The sequence below is a fragment of the Dama dama genome, chromosome 33 (genome assembly GCF_033118175.1).
Source record: "Dama dama isolate Ldn47 chromosome 33, ASM3311817v1, whole genome shotgun sequence".
In the NCBI taxonomy this organism is placed as follows: Eukaryota; Metazoa; Chordata; class Mammalia; order Artiodactyla; family Cervidae; genus Dama; species Dama dama.
The window spans coordinates 39,730,576-39,754,060 of record NC_083713.1 but is presented as its reverse complement, the minus strand read 5'-3'; the positions used below and the strand labels follow the sequence as shown (position 1 = coordinate 39,754,060).

Below are 23,485 nucleotides of genomic sequence, written 5' to 3'. Positions count from 1 at the left end.
GAAACTTTCTCCTTTGGGTTCCTTTGCATTTTTCCTACTTTTCTCCTTTATTTCTTCCTAGGTCCTACTGTGCCTGCCAATAAGTGTGTACATTCCCTGGGCTTGCGTCCTTGGTGGTTTGCATTCAGTCTGCTAAGCCTCTTTGGGTGGCTTCTATATTTCCATGACTTTAGCCACCACCCACATGCTAATGACCCCCAGGTCTTTCTCCAGGTTCACCCTTGTCTCAAACAATCTTTTGGACATTTCTACTTGGATGACTCATATGTACTCTTGAGATATCCAAACTGAACTCATTTTCCTCCTAATTGTTGCCTGCTTTCTACTCTCCACCTCCCCAAGTCCCCTCATCCCCATGCTTCTGTCTGCTTTTCCCACTGTGGTCATTGGCACTATTAAGTCAGAAATGTGTGACTCATCCTTCCCCCTCCCTCAGTCAGCTCTGAATTGTTATTGGCGATAAAGCCCTATCATTTTAATATCCTAAATAGAAAAAAGAAAAGCACATTCCACTGACATTTAATTGGGCTTTAGAAGTTGTAGTTGGGCTGATATAAGCAGATGGAATAACATGAGACCGTCACAACCATTTATGTAATATGTATTTCTTGCTAGGCATAGTTCTAGGTACTTGTCATGTCGTTTTTAATTCTTACAGTTACTTTGTGGTATGTCATCTCTGTTACAAATGAGGATTCTAAGATTTAGAGAGTTTAAGTTTCAGGCTCAGGATCACAGGGAAGGTAAAGCATAGTAGAGTTAGGGTTTGGGGATTTTAAACCCATGGATTGGTCTCTGTGGCTCCAAAACCTTCACCATCATGTCAGTGTGAGTTGTTCTGTTCCCATGATGCCACAGATTTAGGTTTCTGTCTGGTGAGTAGGTTGGCTGTGTTCAGGGCAGGAACTGGGTTTTATTCAAAATTGTGTTGTTGCTGTTCAGTTGCTAAGTCGTGTTTGACTCTTTGTGACCCCGTGGGTGGCAGCATGCCAGGCTTCCCTATCCTTCACTATCCCCTGGAGTTTGCTCAGACTTATGTCCTTTGAGTCAGTGATGGCCATCCAACCATCTCATCCTGTCGCCCTCTTCTTCTGCCCTCTGTCTTTCCCAGCATCAGGGACTTTTCCAAATTTGTGTATCACCATATATATATGTGTGTGTATATATATATGTTTTTTTTTTTTAACATGGTGATAAAGACAAGACTTTTAAATGGAAAAACCATGTTCTGTGTCTTCTGTGGCTTTATCGGGGTTCAACCCCCAATTTTTTTTATTAGCTGCATATTGGCTAGGTAGCCTGAGCTTAGGACGGTGGGGTCATGCTGCTTACCCTCAAAGGGTTTTTATGGGAAGGTGCTTTAAAATTTGGTGGCACTTTTAAGGAATTCTGTTTGAAAGAATTGAAGAAATTGTGGAAGTCGATAACTGGCTAGCTCAAATGAGCCTCTCTTTTTTAGGTTATAAATAACAACATGTGAAAATATAAACTCTTCTGGACCTCTGATCATGTTGATTGAATGATTCATGTGCTTAAAGTAGTAAAGGCAGAAAAGACCCAAGTAAAAACCTTGATAATGAGGATAGTACATGTAGATCTGATTTTTGCTATTATTAATAGTTCTAAATATAACTGTTTTGGAGTAGATGAAGATATCATCTATGAAACCTACATATTTAAGACTAGGCAGGTGAATTAAAGCAGAGTTCTAATGAGGTTTATTGTTCTGTTTAATTGATCTTGCGAGGATGGACTTGGATGCAGTCCGTATTTTGTTTCCCTATAGGTCTCTCCTTTTGCCCTGTTCCAAGGAAATGTTCTTTGTTTTCCATCATAGTTCTCCTTTTTGGTAACAAGTTTCTCCAAGGGGAGGGTCCGCTTCCGTGAAAGTTGAATGGTTTCTAAATTCCACAGAAACAATTAGTTTGATATATCCTATCTTTAGACCCCATGCTGTGCAACAGAGGCTGTTTTTATGCATCATTTAATCTTGGGATCCAGGGCTCAGGGTACCAATAGTGAGGGTCTAGTGTTCTTTCCTCCAAGGAGTGCTATGTTGAGAAGGAAAATGTGGGATCAATTGAGAGAGTAGCATTGAAATATATACATTGATATATGTAAAATAGATACAAGCGAAAATTGGCTGTATGAAGCAGGGAGCTCAAATCCAGTGCTCTGTGACAACCTAGAGGGGTGGGATGGACCTTGCGGTGGGAGGGAGGCTCACTCGGGAGGGGACATACGTAAACCTGTGGCTGATTCATGTTGATATATGGCAGAAACCAACACAATATTGTAAAGCAATTATCCTCCAGTTAAAAATAAAAACCTTTTTAAAAAGAGGGAAGGTGTGGCTTGGGGCAGGCTGTGAAGTTTCTCTGACCCTCAATTTCTTTATCTGTCAGAGAGCACAATTACAGTTCCAACCTCCTCCTCGTTGTGAGGACTAAACCAGATTCTTCACAGTGAAAAACATAACCGTGCTTACTGTGGGGTGCATTTGTGTTCCCACCTCGGCTGTTATTTTTATGGTGGTCTGTTGGATTTGTGGAGTAAAGGCCTTTTGTTTGTTACAGATTTACTATATTGATAAGAAGAGATAATTGCAAAAAAAAGTCATAACCTAAGTCTGAGTTGGAGATGGATAGCTTTGTGGTTTCCAGTGAATTATCAGTACATTGAAATATGGGCTTTATTAGGTTTCTGAGGAGGCAGAAGGGAGTCAGCTTGGGAAGTTGGATTACATAAAGACAAGGGACAGATATTTATTATTTTATATCCAGCTCTGTTGCAGACTCATATTTTTCTGTGGCAGAAAGATGTTTTAGTAAGACCATGACAACTTATAACATCTGTGCAACATCTTCGTTTTATCTAAAACAGTTTCGCATCCACTATCTTTAATTCAGAGTCATTCAAGAAAAGTGTTCCTGTTTTCCACTGGGTTCTAAAGAGGCTGTTTTTCCTTAAAGAAGGCATTGGGACCACACATTTATATTTAGAAAATAATTTGGTAGCTGTGTTCATGTACTGTGTCTAAGGAACCTTTTCAGTTTGGAAACTGTAGTTTCTGCAACTCGTTTCCCTGTGCCCGCCCCCCACCCCAACTTGAAAGGAGCATGATCTCTTGTGTATATGTATGTGTGGTTTCCATGCCACTTCACAATACTGATTTTGTTCCTTAGGTCTGAGATATGTTTCATACTGTCTGTATGTGTTGAGAGGTGGTGACAGAATCTATGATCAAAGGCTTCCCTGCAGAGTTAAGGGCTTTAACTGAACCTTTCAGTGAGTTTTAGAGAAAAAAAATCTGATGTTCATATATGGCATGTCACATAATTTCAAGTGTGCTTGAACTTTATAGGTTTGATTAAAGTTTTATCTGACTTCTAAAAATAATGTTTGTAATCTCCACGCATAGGAATTATCCTGTAATCCAGAACTTAGTTAACGTATCTTTTGCTGTTGGGTTGGGTTTGCATGCCTCCGGTTTAGCTCAGAGCTCCCATCCCAGATCTTCTGGAATCTATACAGGGCTTGCATCTTTCTGGGAAGTTTGGCTGCTGCCACAGCTGAAACAGTGAGCCAGATTTAGGTAATTGTAATAGTTTAGAAAAAGTATTGCACTTTTGCAGCTGTTGTTTGTAGGTCCTAACCATGAAAACAAAAACGGTCTCAGTTACCCAGGATCCATGAGAAACTGGCAGGGGCCCAATGTAAGTCCGTGTATTTTGGACTCTGAATGATATTTATCTTCTTAGGGCATCCCCCATGAAGGCATGCATCTGGCGAGTGGCCTGGTTGTATGAAGCAGTGGGGGCAGAAGAGGCCAAGCCTTGGATACCAGTCTCACATGGAAGCCTGATCCAATTCATGGGAAGGCTGTACTTATTAGACCTTAAATACTTTTTAAAAGGACAAGAAGAGAATTCAAGAAAATAAAACAAATATGAAACACACTTGCCTCTAATATTCACCCTGACTTTCATGCTTTGGTATATTGTCGCACACTAAATTTCCATAGGTAGCTACTGTTAGTAATTTGATGGTGATGGACTTTCTTGTTAAATAGAACTTTTACAGACTACTCTGAAAACTAACCATGGAACTTGGCAGGTAATTGTTAGGGGTGATGTCTATGTGGAGTTCCCAATCCTGCTAATGTGTGCCAATCAGTAAATTACCATTTAATTTCCTGTATTTCAGTGGTTCCAGGAGTCGGATAAAAGTGAGCTACTGTTTTCTCTAGAAACTCCTGGGCTATTCGCAGAGCTTTTGGCAAGTCAGAATAATTGTTCTGTTGGGTCTGACCCTGATTCTCTGGGTAAGGGTCCCAAACTCTTAGGGTCATTGGATGCACTGCAGAGGGTCTCTGAACTTTGATGGGTGGAGAAAAATGCAAATTTTAATTTTTGCTGTACTGTAGCCAAAATGTAGTTTTTCCTTCAATCATGAAAGGGAGAGTAAACTATGGAATAACAGTAGCACCTGTGGCTTTGGCACATAGAAAGTATAGACTCTTGTGTCACGTTGAGGGAGGTAGTTTAAGCTATCATTTATGCCTGTCACCACTCGGGAAGCTACAGTAGCTCTTAGACCTGCTGCTCTGTAATGTTATGTATGCGTTAAGAAGCACACATTACTATTATCACAGATTTGCTTTTTAAATATTTTGATGTCTGCTTCAGTATAATTGATTTTCTCTGTAATTGCATTTTCGCGTCAAAATCACTCAGAAACATTCTGATTAGAGGGTCTAGATTGCTGAGGCAGCCCATGGCACTTAAAAGGTCACGTACTCCTGACTTGGATGGCACCCTTGTGTCTTTCCTATCTTCCTTTGAACCCAGATTTGTTAACTTTTTTTTTTTTTTTTTTAATGGTCTCTACATGTTTGGCTTTTGTTTCCTGGCATGAGTTGTCTTTGAATTTTTTCATCTGGAACTCTGGTATTCCCCCATTTGGGGGCTGTCGGAGTGGATTAAAAAGTAAAACCAATGCCCATTCCCATGCGGGGCTTCCCCGGTGGCTTAGTGGTAAATAATCCAGCTGCAGTGCAAGAAATGCAGGTTTGATCCCTGATGTTGGGAGGATCCCTGGAGGAGGGCATGGCGACTCCAGTATTCTCGCCTGGAGAATCCCATGGACAGAGAACCCTGATGGGCTCTAGTCCATAGGGTCACAAAGAGTCAGTCCCGACTGAAGCGGCTGAGCACACAACCGTGTGACCTTTCTCATAGGCCCTGTGGCAGCCACGGTTTGAGACTGTGTTACTGCAACCAATATAGGAAGGACTGATGCTGAAGCTGAAACTCCAATACTTCGGCCACCTGATGTGAAGAACTGACTTATTGGGAAAAACCCTGATGCTGGGAAAGATTGAAGGCAGGAGGAGAAGGGGTCGACAGAGGATGAGATGGCTGGATGGCATCACTGATGCGATGGACGTGAGTTTGGGTAGGCTCTGGGAGTTGGTGATGGACAGGGAAGACTGGTGTGCTGCAGTCTGTGGTGTCGCAAAGAGTCGGACACGACTGAGCGACTGAACTGAACTGAATTGCACCCAAATGTTTATGGCCCAGAATGGTTTTCCTTACAAATTTCAGATAAGAGCCCCATGATCCACGTGTTGATATACTTGCCTTAGCTGTGGGAAGAGAGGATGCTTATATGATGCACAAGTGTGACACCTGTGAATTTGATTTGGCTCCCCACTGCATTAGCACTGGCATCGCCTAATTTATTTTAGAACTTTGATGTCCGAGGTTAAGACCATGTTACATTAACTGGACTGTGTAAAACTGTCCAGAGGAGAACTTGGGCACAAGGCCATTCCTTGCCTCAGCCGATCACCTTTTAACAAGCTTCATTCAATTCATTCTAGTGAGAATGGGGAGATATTTTTTGAGTTCCTCTTGAATAGCATAGTTTCTTATTTCTGGGTGTTTGGAATAGGGGAAGCATTGCCTATGTGACATAGAGGTTTCTGCCGCAAAGTATCTTCTTAATCAACAGTATGGCCCATCTCTCAGTGTTTGCCACCTGTGAGCTCATGACTTGAGTGTGCTTATTTTTTTTTGCATGTATCCTGTGTGATGCCTCCAGATCATACATATCGACAACACGGTAGTTTGAAATAACTCTGATTGGGTGCCTAGCAGAACTTGAGGGAGTGGACAGTAGGTGTCTTTTTCAAGATAAGAGGTAGAGGTAGATTTTCTTTTCCAAGAAAGATTTGAGGCATGAGATGCTACAGTGAGGGTGGCAGGTGTGTGTGTGTCCAAAGATGATTTGTCCCCCTTGTTTGACAGTTTTGTCTGTTTCACCACCTCACCAGGCCCCTGGGAGCTACTCTCTCACTTTTATTCAAAAAGGAGGCCTGGGATAGGACTACATGGTCAGGCTCTGGAGCCCACCTGCCTGGATGGGCCCTTGTGAGCTTCACGACTCTGGGCAAGTCCCAGCTTCTTTGTGCCCCAGTAGAATGGAGATACTGATAGCACCTTCTGTAGAGGGCTGTTGTGAGGATTAAATGATTATATATATAAAGTGCTGAGAGCAGGGCCTGGAATATAATTAGTCCTAAATGTGTGTTCCTGGCTGTATATCAGAATCACCTGAGGGAGTCTGAAAAAAAAAAAAAAAAAATACATGGTTTTTGAGAACGCCCAACGTAATGAAATTAGGTCCTGGGAAGGTTATAACCTTGTTCAGAGCATCATAGCAAGCACTGACAGAAGCAGAGGAGGGATTTTGACGTCTTATATTCTGAAGCTTAAGATCTGTCTGTCATTGCCATGAGCAAAAGATCTTGGTGTAATGAATAGCTGCCTTTCATAGGGCATCTTTGAAGTTGTCTGACCTTTTTCACTTTGAGGCCAGATGCAGTGCAATTTAAAAAATTTAATTTCTTTAGATTTATAATACCAGGCTTCATTCAGCTGGCACTGATTGATTGAGTGCCTTTTAACACTTTCTGGAAAAAAATGGACTTTCTGACATGTCTTCAGGATCTCTTCTCCTTTCATACTAAAGACTTATCATCAGCCCATGCCATAGACTCCTTAGAGGAGTTCCTTTTTCATCTGTGGTGATGGTTTATTAGCGGCTGTGATTACAGTGGCCCTATGAACAAGAAATAAAGCTTCCCCTTTGCAGTGATAGCACCTAGAGGTGGAAGAGACTTGATGTTACCCTGTCAAATGGGAAGGGAAGCAGTGTTCCTGTTAGACAGATGAGCCCGTGAAAGGCGAAATAACTTGCCCAAGGTCATTTAGTTAATAACGTGATGCCTCCAGCCTTTACTCAGGGAGCTGTCATTGTCACACATCAAGAAGGTGGCCCATGTGAGTTGCAGTTCATAACTCTGTTGTATGATATAAGTAGAAAACTCCACAGGAAGGAGAAGGGAAAAGAGAAGATGTAATCAGAGGGCGGCCGTTAAGGAGCTAATCGCTTCTATGAGGATTGGAACTGGGGTCTCCAGTTGCTGTAAACCTCACACAGGACAGCGTCCTGTGGTCTGGTCACACCCTCTGTGGAGCTGTGTGAGAAAGGGTGGGACCACATGCAGAGACGGAGCTTCATCGCCACACCCTAGGTGTTGCTGCACGGGCTGTGGCCTCCTGGCCACTGTGGCCTGGCATTGGCTTTTCTCCCAGCTCTCCTCAGCTGGATCCATAACAGCTATACTTTGTCACCCTCATGCGAAAGCCACTTTGTCTTTGAGACTTGTGTTCTGTGTTTTCCTGGTCACCTTCCTAGCTCCCCTCTCCCTGGTTCATTGAGGACTTTGGAGGTAGCAATTCAGAGCCTGAGCTTTCAAGTCAGAGCTGGATTCAAGTCCTAGCTTCACCTTTATGAATTGTGTAACCTTGGGCAAATTGTTCATCTCTCTCAGCCTTTGCGTTCTTGTTTATGAAAAGGAATCAGTGAGACTGTCCCATAGATGATTTTTTAAAGATTTTAAAAATGAGGTTGCTGAAGAATATAAAACTCTTCCACTTAACTGATATACAGTAAAGAAAGGAAAGTGAAAGTCACTCAGTCGTGTCTGACTCTTTGTAACCCCATGGGCTGAAGCCTGCCAGGCTCCTCTGTCCGTGGACTTCTCCAGGCCAGAATACTGGAGTGGGTAGCCGTTCCCTTCTCCAGGGATCTTCCCAACTCAGAAATCAAACCGGGGTCTCCCGCCTTGTAGGCGGATTCTTTATCAGCTAAGCTACCAGGGAAACCCGATATATAGTAAAGACTTTGGTAAATACTGGCTGTTACGGTGGTGGTTGATATCCTTAACCTTGCCTCCCTTACTGCAGGGAGCATCTGAATGGCCCTTTCCCAGGCCAAGAATCAAGTTCCTTGACTTCTCTGCTTCCGACCCTCACTTGAGGACGTTCCACTCCAGTGAACCGTGCTGCTGGCTGTCATGTGGGCTTTAACAGTGTCTGGAATTGTTCCATATCCAAGAATTTAAAATTAAGAGGATCAGACAGCCTCTGTTTAGCTTCTCCGTTCACTTATTCCCTCTGTATTTGCTCTTTGATCTCTCTGAAACACCATCCCTGTTCTCCCTGGCTGTCCTTCTCAGGGCTCCACTTGCTTCCTGTCCAGCCTCACTTCCATGGCACACCACTCGGGCTACTCTTGTATGAGCACCCCGACCACTCTTGTTGTATTTGAGCTGCTAACACCGGACGGCCGATCAAACCTCTTGTCCTCTGGATGGTTCTTCCTCGGGGCTGAGCATCGGAGGATGGAATTGCACACTTTCATTGTTTGGTGCTGTGTCTTGCTCTTGGTTGGGCAATCAGAACTGCTGAGCTGTCCTTTAAATCTTGTGCTTGCCTTCCTCTTCCCTACAGGGGCTACTCTGGACCATCTCTGCTCCTCTCATAGTTCAGTTTCACTTTACAGAGAAAAGGGAAGCCTGGACTTGTGGCTTCCTGCCCATGGTTGTTGATGATGTTGTCTTCCCCCTCCAACATATTATAGTTTGCGCTCCTCTTTGATTGGCACAGAGTGGAGACTCAGGAATGTGTCCAGAATGAAACATCTAGCCCAGTGCTTATTCTGTAATTGGAAAATCGGGTTGTAACCCTGTCTTAGGAGAGTCAGGACAAGTTCCTCTGATGCGCAGGGCCTTGCATTTTAAACAAGGAGGTCACATTTACTTAAATTTATTAGTCTGGCAATGTGTTTTGAGGTACAGTTTTTCCCTTTGAGAATTAGAGATGGATTAAGATCGTGTTCCTCTCTGATATATCCATTGATATTGAAGTGAGAAAACTGTGCTGGTGAAGCTTGGCAGGGTCTGACCATTCAGAGGCCCACAGCCTAGTAGAGGAGGCAGGTAGGCAAGCAAATAAGATAAGACCAGGAAGGCTTCTAAGAGGAAGCTTTTGAAATAGGTTTTTGAAGTGGGCTTGTGAAATGCCTTTTCTTTCGCTAATAAATTAAATATCTCTGGCCATCTGGATGGTGGTGGTGATGGTAATAATGTCACAGTTACTTTGTTCTCTAGTTAGGTAGTGTCGTGCTGTTAGGTTGGGAGGCAGGTGCCTGGTTGGGGAGCACCTGGGTGAAGCTTCTAGATGAGCAGGGGGTTTTCTGCAAGGCTTGTGCTCCATCCTGCATGAGAACCATTGGCCTGGGAGGCATAATGGTAATTGTCAGGAACTCTGCACTTGGTTCGGAGAAGGCAATGACAACCCACTCCGGTATTCTTGCCTGGAAAATCCCATGGACGGAGGAGCCTGGTAGGCTGTAGTCCATGGGGTCGCGAAGAGTCAGACATGACTGAGAAACTTCACTTTCACTTTTCACTTTCATACATTGGAGAAGGAAATGGCAACCCACTCCAATGTTCTTGCATGGAGAATCCCAGGGACGGCAGGGCCTGGTGGGCTGCCGTCTATGGGGTTGCCCAGAGTCTGACACGACTGAAGCGACTTAGCAGCAGCTGCACTTGGTTATTTCCCTATCTGAGCCTTTCCTAGTTTGAGGCAGAATGTATTAATTTCAGATTTTGGCTTCTCTGTTGTTGTACTTATCCCTTCTGTGTGTATATTTATTTATTTTTTTTTAATTTTTTTAATTTTTTATTTATTTATTTTTTTAAATTTGTTTATTAGTTGGAGGCTAATTACTTCACAACATTACAGTGGGTTTTGTCATACATTGATATGAATCAGTCATAGATTTACACGTATTCCCCATCCCGATCCCCCCTCCCACCTCCCTCTCCACCCGATGCCTCTGGGTCTTCCCAGTGCACCAGGCCCGAGCACTTGTCTCATGCATCCCACCTGGGCTGGTGATCTGTTTCACTATAGATAGTATACATGCTGTTCTTTTGAAACATCCCACCCTCACTTTCTCCCACAGAGTTCAAAAGTCTGTTCTGTATTTCTGTGTCTCTTTTTCTATTTTGCATATAGGGTTATTGTTACCATCTTTCTAAATTCCATATATATGTGTTAGTATGCTGTAATGTTCTTTATCTTTCTGGCTTACTTCACTCTGTATAATGGGCTCCAGTTTCATCCATCTCATTAGGACTGGTTCAAATGAATTCTTTTTAATGGCTGAGTAATATTCCATGGTGTATATGTACCACAGCTTCCTTATCCATTCATCTGCTGATGGGCATCTAGGTTGCTTCCATGTCCTGGCTATTATAAACAGTGCTGCGATGAACATTGGGGTGCACGTGTCTCTTTCAGATCTGGTTTCCTCAGTGTGTATGCCCAGAAGTGGGATTGCTGGGTCATATGGCAGTTCTATTTCCAGTTTTTTAAGGAATCTCCACACTGTTTTCCATAGCGGCTGTACTAGTTTGCATTCCCACCAACAGTGTAAGAGGGTTCCCTTTTCTCCACACCCTCTCCAGCATTTATTGCTTGTAGACTTTTGGATAGCAGCCATCCTGACTGGCATGTAATGGTACCTCATTGTGGTTTTGATTTGCATTTCTCTAGTAATGAGTGATGTTGAGCATCTTTTCATGTGTTTGTTAGCCATCTGTATGTCTTCTTTGGAGAAATGTCTGTTTAGTTCTTTGGCACATTTTTTGATTGGGTCATTTATTTTTCTGGAATTGAGCTGCAGGAGTTGCTTGTATATTTTTGAGATTAATCCTTTGTCTGTTTCTTCATTTGCTATTATTTTCTCCCAATCTGAGGGCTGTCTTTTCACCTTACTTATAGTTTCCTTTGTAGTGCAAAAGCTTTTAAGTTTCATTAGGTCCCATTTGTTTAGTTTTGCTTTTATTTCCAATATTCTGGGAGGTGGGTCATAGAGGATCTTGCTGTGATTTATGTCGGAGAGGGTTTTGCCTATGTTCTCCTCTAGGAGTTTTATAGTTTCTGGTCTTACATTTAGATCTTTAATCCATTTTGAGTTTATTTTTGTGTATGGTGTTAGAAAGTGTTCTAGTTTCATTCTTTTACAAGTGGTTGACCAGTTTTCCCAGCACCACTTGTTAAAGAGGTTGTCTTTTTTCCATTGTATATCCTTGCCTCCTTTGTCAAAGATAAGGTGTCCATAGGTTCGTGGATTTATCTCTGGGCTTTCTATTCTGTTCCATTGATCTATATTTCTGTCTTTGTGCCAGTACCATACTGTCTTGATGACTGTGGCTTTGTAGTAGAGTCTGAAGTCAGGCAGGTTGATTCCTCCAGTTCCATTCTTCTTTCTCAAGATTACTTTGGCTATTCGAGGTTTTTTGTATTTCCCTACAAATTGTGAAATTCTTTGGTCTAGTTCTGTGAAAAATACCGTTGGTAGCTTCATAGGGATTGCATTGAATCTATAGATTGCTTTGGGTAGTATAGCCATTTTGACAATATTGATTCTTCCAATCCATGAACACAGTATGTTTCTCCATCTGTTTGTGTCCTCTTTGATTTCTTTCATCAGTGTTTTATAGTTTTCTATGTATAGGTCTTTTGTTTCTTTAGGTAGATATAATCCTAAGTATCTTATTCTTTTTGTTGCAATGGTGAATGGTATTGTTTCCTTAATTTCTCTTTCTGTTTTCTCATTGTTAGTGTATAGGAATGCAAGCGATTTCTGTGTGTTAATTTTATATCCTGCAACTTTACTATATTCATTGATTAGCTCTAGTAATTTTCTGGTAGAGTCTTTAGGGTTTTCTATGTAGAGGATCATGTCATCTGCAAACAGTGAGAGTTTCACTTCTTCTTTTCCTATCTGGATTCCTTTTACTTCTTTTTCTGCTCTGATTGCTGTGGCCAAAACTTCCAACACTATGTTGAATAGTAGTGGTGAGAGTGGGCACCCTTGTCTTGTTCCTGATTTCAGGGGAAATGCTTTCAATTTTTCACCATTGAGGGTGATGCTTGCTGTGGATTTGTCATATATAGCTTTTATTATGTTGAGGTATGTTCCTTCTCTTCCTGCTTTTTGGAGAGTTTTAATCATAAATGAGTGTTGAATTTTGTCAAAGGCTTTCTCTGCATCTATTGAGATAATCATATGGTTTTTATCTTTCAATTTGTTAATGTGGTGTATTACATTGATTGATTTGCGGATATTGAAGAATCCTTGCATTCCTGGGATAAAGCCCACTTGGTCGTGGTGTATGATTTTTTTAATATGTTGTTGGATTCTGTTTGCTAGAATTTTGTTAAGGATTTTTGCATCTATGTTCATCAGTGATATTGGCCTGTAGTTTTCTACAAAGAGAGAAGAACCAAATTAGCAAAATTAGAAATGAAAATGGAGAGATCACAACAGACAACACTGAAATACAAAGGATCATAAGAGACTACTACCAGCAGCTCTATGCCAATAAAATGGACAACTTGGATGAAATGGACAAATTCTTAGAAAAGTATAACTTTCCAAAACTGAACCAAGAAGAAATAGAAGATCTTAACAGACCCATCACAGGCAAGGAAATCGAAACTATAATCAAAAATCTTCCAGCAAACAAAAGCCCAGGACCAGATGGCTTCACAGCTGAATTCTACCAAAAATTTAGAGAAGAGCTAACACCTATCTTACTCAAACTCTTCCAGAAAATTGCAGAAGAAGGTAAACTTCCAAACTCATTCTATGAGGCCACCATCACCCTAATTCCAAAACCTGTGTGTATATTTAAAATCCCAAAATAAAATAAAATCCCAAAATAAAACCTACCTGCAGCTGGTGCTTCTGAAAGCCTGATAACACAGCAGATCCTGCCATGGGAATGTGCTGTTCATCGTGTGTAAGTCAAATAACTTTGTCCATAAACTTGGAAATTGGTACTTGGTAACAGAAGAATTCTTACATTATTAGCCCAAATCTGTTGTGGGAGAGAATTGCTATTGATTTTGATTTCCCCTCCATAACAACCCCACTGTTCTTTCATTTAGGGAGACTTACTTGGTGTTTGTTACATGTAAGGTACATTTTTAGGTGCCATGGGAGATTTGTAGAGTTCAACATTTTTCACTGTGATTTTGATTGATAGTACAAAGTGAGGTGTGGAATTAAAGGTACCTTTTGACTGTCATGGCCTGGGAAGATTGTGTGAAGGGGATGGTATTCAAAGTTGAATGAAACATATCTCTTCACAATATAGGAAAATGGCTCTTGTAGCCAGAAGCAAGTAACTTCTTCATATTTTCTTCCAAAAGTAAGATTTCTCTTCTGCCAAGTGTTATCAAGATGAAAACTTCTTTAAACAAGCTTGTATGTAGTAATTTTTTAGCAACATGAAATACTGGCTTAGGAGACTCAGATTTTTAAAGACATGTTTCTCAAAACAACTTGTATATCTTTCTACAGAGTATTTTAAATAGAGGTTGAAAATGACTTCGATCTAATAGGGAATTTGCACTGAATTTGGTGCATCAGAACTTAAGCATCTGAGTTCAAACTTCATGCCCAGAACTCTGTTTTGTTTTGTTTTTCCCCCAGAACTCTTTTAAATTCACATTACTTGTGACTGTAAATTTACTTTCCTTTTAATAACTCGTACTCAAACCTGACATCTTTTTGCCTAAGACAAACCTAACTTTAAAGAACAGAAGAATTAGAGGTAGAGTTTGTAGAATGACTTCAAATAAAGAGGACCAAATGGTTAGGTCTGTTGTGTCTTAGGGCATCATTTGCCTGTGCTTTATCTCTTTTTCCCCAGCTCTGCATGTTAAGCCATATGAAAGGCCACTATTTTAACTTATCATCACAATTGCTTTCTGATTTCTTGATCAATAACCCCTTCTCTTTTCCTGCAACTTTCCTGGACGAAGCATCTGCATCCTAGAAATGTTTAGTGGCTTGTTTCCTATCACAATGCCAGGGTCAGGTCTCCTGATTGCTAGGTTTTCTCTACTAGCCAGAGTGGGGAAAAATGTGAGAGAGACCGCCTGGAATTTCAAGTATTCATCAAGGGTTGGTTTTCTCCCCAGCCTCCTGGGAACTCTAAAAGAATGTCGTCAAGATATGGCTCTTGCTTTCAGGAAGCTTCTATTAACAATACAGTTTTCCATGAGTTTCCAGCAGCAGCCAGCGCCTCCTCTAGCAGAGCTCTTTGTTTCCTTTCGTGGTCTCTATTCTACTTCGTTTTCTCTAGCTTGCTCTCTTCTGTATTATTTATCCTGTAGGCTGCTTTAGACACCATCCCCCCCATCACCACTGTCACCCACTTCCTTTCTTTTGATAAATAGTAAAAGTTGCCAATGCAAAGGAAAGTTCTACAGGCAGTCCTATGAATGTCATGACTATTGTGTTAGGTGAGTCTTAAATCTTATTAGGTTGAAAATTTTTTCAGTCCTTAAAATTGAGGATATTTTTGATGTCTCTCTTCTCTGAAATTTAAAAAAAAAATTTTTTTTTTCTTAATGAGCATGCATGTCTTACTTTCCAGTGTTTCACTTGTAACTGTTGCTACTCTGGCTTTATTTAATTTGACTTAAGAATGAAGTCACCTTCTCAGACTGCTTTGCTGTGAGGTCAGGTAGATGGTTTGATGCAAGAAGTCCTTTTCCATGGAGTGAGCAAAGAGTGTATGTTTAGGTGTCCAGGATAACTGGATAAGGTTTTATTATCTTGAGATTTTAAGGCTGACTCAGGTGTGGACATGAAAGGGTATTGTAAAATACAGCATTTTCCTCCCAAGTATCTCATGGATTTAACTGAGTTTTTTTGCATTCTTTGCAAATGAAAATATATAGGAATGTTCTTTATAATTTATAAACTGCTATAAATGTTGGTTAATTGCTTGATTTGGAGGAAATAGCTCGTCTGTGTTCATTGCAGCCTAGTTAAATCTGTCAACAAATACTGAGAACAGAGTGGGTGCGAAGACTGTGTTCCGGCTTCTGTTTGTATCTATTAAAGAATAAACGTAGTCCCCGCCCTCAGCTCATGGATTTGACTTGAAATAATGTAAATAGGCAGTATGGCACTCCAGAAGAGGAAGGTTTGGAGGCTGGTATTACTTTACGATTTCAGACAAAGTGGTCATGTTTATGATACTGCCATTGGGATTGCAGACTGAAATAGGTTTTTGTCTTGTTTTGAAATCATCTCACTTTAATTTAGGATAACTTTTATTATATTTTATATACTATTGTAACCACTGTGCAGAATGCTTATTTAACATGTAACATGGAGACATTATGCCTATCTCCAGAGAGTTTATGTGTTAAAGGAGAAATCTGAGAAGTAAAAGTAAACTAAATAGTTGATTTAACTTCCTGAGTTTTAAAAGGAAGAATCTGTGGCATTTGGGAAACTTTGATGTTGAATGATAGTAGAAAAACAAGAAAATCTGGGTGACTTCAGATCATTGAAGATAATGTCATATGCTCATTTTATTTTCTTTTAAATGAACATTATAGGAAATTTTCTCTTGTTAGATAATTTCAGTTGTTGTAATCTCGAGGCTGGTCTTTTCTCTCTTCCTCAGAAATATGTAAAGAAATGAGGACTAAAGTTCTCCACTTTTTCCAGTATTTATTTTTAAATATTTATATCCAACCATACGTTTATACTACTTGTGTGATAGAAGCTAAGGTTTTCATGGGGCAGAAATTGAGGGATTCTGTTTGGCCAGTATTTGTTCTTGTTATACCTGTGACTCTTGATCTACAATACAGTAAAGTGAAAAAGGACAATATTTCTTATTTTATCCTATCATGCTTGTTTATAAGTACATCCTTACATGTATGATCTTTTAATTTAGCAGGAACTTGATAACTTCTGGCAGTTTCTTTTTTTTCTGGCAATTTCTTTTCTGGGTGTTGGGCTTATTATTTAATCATTTGGATCTGAATTACTATGCCTGGAAGGCTGGTTTGTATGATTTCTGTGTGATTCACTTCTGTAGCAGGCAGTGCTCACCCTTTTTAGATGAACAGTGACAGTAGTTGAAGTTGCTACAGGAAGGGAGGTGATGCAGAAGGTGTCATTCAGGAAGAGCCCTGTAGCTGCTTTCATAAGATTGCTTCATGGTGGCATTTGCATTCGAGAATTTATCCATTGTCTTTTTTTTTTTTAGTCCTCAAATTGGAATCAGAAACTTAATATTCTTTATGTCTTAAATAGATGGTACTTGGCAAAGTGACTCCCTTTGGCAAAACTTTCTCATGAGAGCTTTTGTTTCGAGCCAGAACACTGGTTTATTAATTTATTCCCAGAGTCATATCTGCCAACAGGCTAGGTGGTTGTGTTGGGTTGACCAGAGCCAGCACACTCTCCTCCACCATTGTTAGGTTAAAAAGTCAGATTATGAGGCTCTGCTCAGCGAGAACAGAATCAGAAAAAGGGAAAGTAGTTGTGATGCCAGTGTTAAATAGCACTGGGTACCACAGCCTAGATGGTCTGTTTCTGGATGTGGGGGGTATGTACTTATGAATTCATAGGTACTCTCTGGTGTGCAGAGAATCTCCTCTGGATGATCCTGCTCATGTGGGCCCCACCAGCCTGTTACTGCTCTTGCTGTTTCTGACCACCTTGCTTCAGATGGGCTCAGTGTTTAAATGGTCTGTTGATGTATGTCCAGTTCCAGTTACATCTTCCGGGCCGTGACTGAGTGGGACTTTGCATAGCTCTACTCTGATCTGTGTCAATTTCAGAATTTAGCCCTCCGGGAGCAGTTTCCCTTTTTTCCTTTCCAGCTTATGTGTTTATGGGGGCTGGGAGGGGTCTAATTTTTCACTCAGATACAGTCATTTAAGGGGGGCTTCCCAGATGGCACAGTGGTCAAGAATCTGCTTGCCAATACAGGAGACATGGTTTTGATCCCTGGGTTGGGAAGATCCCCTGGAGTAGGAAATCGCAATCCACTCCAGTATTCTTGCTTGGAAATTTTTCATGGACAGAGGAGTCTGGCGGGCTACAGTCCATGGGGTTGCAAAGAGTTGGACACAGCCGAGCGACTGAGCATGCACACACACATAATCAAAATTTCTCCATGTTGCAGTTTGAATATCATTTAGAATATAAATGTAGGCTCTTTCCATTGAGTTACTATTTAGGGGGGGAAGCAAGAACTGGGAGAAAAACTTATAGCAGATATTTGATAGCTTCTTCATTGGAGACCACTGAAATGGAAGATGTGACTCTCCTGAAAACAGCTGAAATAGGTACCTGAAATAGGTGTCTAAGGTACGTGAGATGGCATGCCCAACTCCCTGTCTTCCAGTTCTTATCCTGTGGGATGTGTATTCCAAAAGGTGTGTAGATCTGTTGTGGATTGGTGGAGACCTGGGTGGTTAATCAGGGGCAGCTTCACCACCACGATGGGGCCTGAGCTGTTCAGTGATCCAGGAAAACACGGGGAAAAGTTTCATAAGGACCTTGGCCAAGCTTTGCTGGCAAGGCTCCGTCGATAATTGTCTTTGTCTTATTTCTTTAGTATTTGCTAAATGACAAACCTTGAAGGTTGATTGATTTGATTTGTTTTTTAATTTGGAAAAGAAAGTGTCTGTGCTTACCAGGCTTGTATTATTATCTAATTTTGCCTACCCTTTTATTTTAATGCCTCAACATTTTGCATTGTTTCCTTTCAAGCATGACTGTCAAGAGAAATCTGTGCTTCCACAGTTCCCCTATGGAAGCACACTGTGGCCCACTTCCAAATTCAGAGCTTGCACGTCATGAAACCCATGTCTTTTCACAAGGATCCATTCAAAAAGAATTAGGCTCTAAGCCATGCCCCTTTTGTGTGTAAAGACTTTTTTTCTGGAAGATGATTTATCCCTCAATAAGTTTCACTGTGGCGTTCTCCAAATGCTGCTTAAAATATTTTCTTCCTAGTATCTTTCAGGTTGGTTGGTTGGTTGTTAATTTTTTTGCTGGTTTGATTGCTGTTGTCCAAAGCTTTCATTGCACGGAGCAGAGAGGCCAGTGCCTTGGAAGGAGGGGGGCCCCTTGCTGGGAGTCTGCTGTTTAGATTCTGGCCCTACTGTTAATTAGCTGTGTGACCCCTGGGCGAGTTGGCCTCCCAGGGTCTCTGTTTCTTCATCAGGAAAACAAAAGGCTTGGAAAAATAAATACAGGCCCAGACCCAATGATAAGAAAGGTCACCCTGTGTGTTCATGTTGTACATGGCAGCACTTTGGGACTCTTCCTCCCTCTCAGTGGAAAACCTCGAATCAACTCTGGGGTGGTGTGCGCTTGTGTGGGGTGTTATGCTGAGGCCTTTGGAAGCATTGGTGCTCACGAGGCAGATATTTCTGCAGAAGAGTTGTCTGTCCCCTCTCTGCTTTCGCTTCAGCAGCAAGCTGCTTGCCTTCTTCTTCCTGCCTCTCCTTAGCGTGTTAACAAGGGTGTGATGGTAACACAACCCACTCAGATTTGTTACTGTTGTGGTTGTCTGGCCATCTCATCTGAGTTAGTGGAGGGAAGAGAGCTAAGGAAGCCTAACTGACAAAATAAAGGTCCTTTTGTCTGTCTCTTGCTGGAGGGGTGGTTTTATGTTTCATCTTAGGCCTGGGCCATTGTGTTGTTTTTATGTGCTCAATATAACCCTGCTTAAAAAATACAGCTCATTATTTAAGGGATTCAGCCACAGGCCTGTTCTCCTTACCTCCCCACCCCCACCTCCAAAGTCCTAACTATGTGTGGTAAAAACCCACTGTAGTGTGTGCTATTTGATCAGATCCCCTGGCATCAGGGTTGAAAAGTGTTCCCACTGTATTTATTTTCCAAATGTTTTTCAGTTATGTTTTATTCTGATTAGCCTTCCAAAATGTTTTCCTTATGGTTATATAATCAGTAGCACCTGTAAAACATGCCTTTTACCATGTAGCTTCCTTCTTAACCATTATCTTTTTGATTCTGTCTTAATGTTTTCTTTTCATGAACAGGGGGAGACCCACATTCCTATGCCAGACATCTTACAGTAATGTGTCCAGATTTAGCCTCATAACCTTAATTAGATGTGGAATGCTGAGAACGCACCATTGTGGGTTTTTTTTTTTTTTCCTACTTTTATAAAAAGACAGTGACCTCCTGATCACTTCATTCAGTGTTATAAAACATTCTGTGTCTTTAGCCTTTAGTTCCCCATGTTAGTTTATTCACAGAAAATTAATGTAAAATTCAAGTTACCTTTATTATCCTAAGTGATCTGTTTGTTTGGAGACAAGTTGCCTTTTGTGTCAGTATGCAAGTTCAGTTCCAATTTATAATCCTTAATTCCTCTTCCTTCCCCTCCTCTTCTCTTTAGAAGCAAAGGAGTGTTGAAAATGTTAAAGGCTGTGCTGAAGAAGAGCCGAGAGGGAGGAAAGGGAAGCAAGAAGGAAACAGGTATGTGTCCAAGATGGAGTTGAGCTGCAAGCATGGTTGTGTGAGTCCGAAAGGCCCTGCTTCATCCAGGCTGCTGTCGCCTTGGGAATGGATCCGAGAAGTGATACCGGTTAGAACAAACAGCATCCAGGAGGCCATGAGAAGCTGAATGGATTTCTGTGCTTTCTTCTGGGAGGGGACTTTGAAAATTGAGATTGGCTTATGAATCAAATCCTTTCCCTGAAGACTTGTAAGGGTCATAATTTTATCATTTCATTCAGATCCAGAGGCAGAACTATAGACATTGATGGAGAGCAGGTGTGTCTAGGAATTTGGTTTCTAGAAAGCCCTTTCTCTTTTCCCACACACGCTTGCATTTTATATGTTTGACCAACTGGCTGACTGGTCCTCATCTTTTGAGTATCAGATTTTCCCCCTAACAGGTGTAGCCCCACTGATTGCCAGGCTGCTAGTTTTCATTATGATGAGAGCTACTTAATTTGGCTTGGATTTCTCTCCTGTTTGTAGAGTTCTGGTGCGTATGCGGTCATTGTATGACTCTACACTGCAGTCCGTGTGGTAAAGTCCTCTAAGGTTATTTTGCGACCACTTACCAGGAAAACTATGTTATCTGCCTGTGTTGCACAATAAAAATCTGTTAGCATGGATCGATTGCCCTGAAATGTGCCATTTCACTCTGTAAACTCATGTTAATCTAGTGTTGGAGAATGGCTGGTTTTCTGAGTTACTGTATATTGAATAACAGTTCAATTTTAATTTCTATTAAGATATAAATAAGTTGAATTATAGTTAACTCTAATTCGAAAGATCTTGTAATGCCTTCTGGTAATATTGTTGTGTTGTTTCTATAAAAGAATAAGTGAAGTTATAAAATTTTGTTTATATGGAACCTAGATGGATTTTCTGTTGTTAATTTCCCTTTAACTAAGTAGAGACTTCGTTGTGAAGTTGCTGAAAAATTGCATTAAAAGCTTCTCATTAATGTCTGGCTAAGCAGATGCAAAGAAGAGACCAGTCTTTGATAATGGAAACAGGAGACCATAGTTAGCTCTTAACTTTAGAAAATCAACTTCCAGCTTTGAATAATTAATTGTTACTATGGAGAATTTTCAGTTCACATAATTTCTATGGGGTGGGTGGGTGGTTCTTCATCCTCTGCTGGGTCAAGACCAAAACCACCTCTTCTCGAGTTTTTCAAAAGCTGTCTAAAACAAAAAATTTTTAACCAGTTTCAGCTCAGCTGACACTCATCCTAAGAACTGTGTTATTTGCTTCTTTAGATGCCTTTGTAATTTCCAGGATAAAGTTAGATCCTAAAGCTGTCTGTTGGGCTAGAGCTGCCAACCAGTGGGTTATTTTTCTCAGAGCCAGGGTCTCCAAGCCAAAACTCCCTATGAAGTAATGGAGTCATTCACAACAGGCCATACCATTCTCTGTGACCCATGCCAGACTCATGTGAAATTACAGTATTCTAATAATTTTCGGCACCCTGCCTTTCAGATGGGCCAGACAGTGAACATTGTTTGCGTCTGAAACTTTTCCAGTTGTAGAGCATATGATTTGGGGTTTATTTTCCCCTTTTGTCTTTAAAGAACAACTACTGTGTTTTCTGAATCATTTCTTCATAATAATTCCCACATTTTGGTTTTTCACTAATGCAAACCAACTTGAAAAAGCAATGGGAACTTTTCTCATAAAACATCTGTATGGTGTATGCCTTTTGCCTTCTAACTAGAACCTGGTTGTATTCCATTGGGGAACAAAGCAGATGGAATTTTAAATCTTGATGGTTATGTCACAAGATGATTGGGGAAAATACTTGGAATTTGACCATTCCTATGTTGAACTCTGTGCCAACTCTCATTATAGAAGTAAATCACAGCTAAGTTTCCCTGTAAATTAAAGCTGGCTAGTCTACTGAGACTGCTCTGAAATTTGGGAAATAATATCTGCTGCAATATGGAAAATTTTTGCTCTACTGTTTTCAATTAAACCAGTCTTTGTTGCACACACAAAATAAAATTCATTTTACGTGCTTGAACTCACAATCACAGAAATTTAGAAAATATTTGTCTAAAATATTAAGTTCAGCTTTTCATATCCTTTGTAGTTTTCTTTTTTTTACAGACAGTCTTTAACTACATTTTTATGTTAAACCTGTTTTGAAAATTTGGAAAATCTCTGAGTTAAATTTAGTATTCTTCAAAAGGAAACAAATATTTTTTCAGAAGTATTGAAAAGTCCTTAAACTCTTGGTAAAATTTTGGCAGGTGTTGAAATTTAAGTTATATGTATATAAGGATATTTCAAGTATTACATATGGTGAGATATGAAGTTATTGAAAGTCATTGAGTCAACTCTAAAAATAGCAAAATTCTCTATTATTTTTTTTAAACCTAGGAAATGCTTATAGCTGAGCAAAAAGTATTTTCTGGAGGCTATAGAATTACTTTGGAGAATGTGGTATTAAAAACTTTAAAATGCTTTTTGGGAAGGAACATTTCTTGTCCCCACTAGGCCACCAGTGCAAAGGAACACTGAGTTTCTCTTGACCTTGAGTCAGGCCTACGGGAGCAAAAATCAATATTAAACCATAATGTGGAGAGGGCCAGATGAGGACATCTATTTTTTCTTTCCTTGCTCTTATGTTAGAACCTTGATCTAAAACAAGCAAATGAGGTGTTATCTTTATTTTGAAGCTCTCTGGAGATAGGTCTGCAGCCTCTCGCCTCACATCTAAGTGACCTTTACTATCAGAAATCTATCATGTCACTATCATTAATGTTTCTTAATTTAGGAATAATTACTGAACTCTTAAGATTTAAGAGTACTGGTATCAAACCTGGACCTAATAGTTTAGAGGGGATAGAAGAGCAGGATTCCCTAGTGGCTCAGATGATACAGACTGCCCACAACACAGGTGGCCCAAGTTCAATCCCTTGGTCTGGAAGATCCCCTGGAGAAGGAAATGGTAACCCACTCCAGTATTCTTACCTGGAAAATTCCATGGACAGAGGAGCCTGGCAGGCTACAGTCCATGGGATCACAAGAGTTGGGTGATCACAAGAGACTGAGTGACTACACTTTAACTTTTTCTTTCAAGACCAGGATGGGAAATTAATATCTTTTCTGTACAGCAGAACTGATAATGAATAGGAAAAGAGGCCCATTTTATAATAGAAACAAACTTTTAAATATCAACCTAAGAGGAAATGTACAGGTTTTATATTGAAGAAAATACTAAAGCTTTGTTGGCGAACTTAAAAGATCTGAATAAATGGCAAGAAATACTGTATTCCCTAATGGGCATATTTCTTATTATTACTGATATTGCTACTACTGCTATTATTTGGCTGCACTTCATGGCATGTGGGATCTTAGGGATCCCAGGGATTGAACCCATGCCCCCTGCATTGCAAGTGCGGAGTCTTAACCACTGGACCACCAGGGAAGTCCCCAGATTTATTATTTTAAATTGACTTGCTCTTACAAAATTATACATACAATTTAATCCCTAGTGAAATCCCATCTATTTCCTTTTTAAAGACGTGAGTTTTTTTAGAGTCAGTTTTAGGTTCACAGCAAAATTGAGAGGAAGGCATGGAAATTTTCTGTATACCCATGCCTCCACTCATTCTTAGCTCTGCATTGGCAGTGTTCTCCCATTAGGGAGGTACATTTGTTACAACTCATGAACCTCTGATGATACATCATCATTACC

At 40.5% G+C, this 23,485-nt stretch overlaps 1 protein-coding gene across 10 annotated transcripts in view; it reads left to right on the top strand.

Annotated features, from left to right (window-relative positions):
* TANC1 (tetratricopeptide repeat, ankyrin repeat and coiled-coil containing 1) overlaps positions 1-23,485 on the top strand; it is a 245,557-nt gene that overhangs the window by 60,703 nt on the left and 161,369 nt on the right. For all 10 annotated transcript variants that reach the window (XM_061135350.1, XM_061135357.1, XM_061135354.1 and 7 more), the window contains exon 3: positions 19,685-19,764. In XM_061135350.1, the coding sequence (XP_060991333.1) occupies positions 19,704-19,764 (61 nt within the window). In that variant the 5' untranslated portion in view covers positions 19,685-19,703. The remainder of the gene's footprint in view (positions 1-19,684; positions 19,765-23,485) is intronic.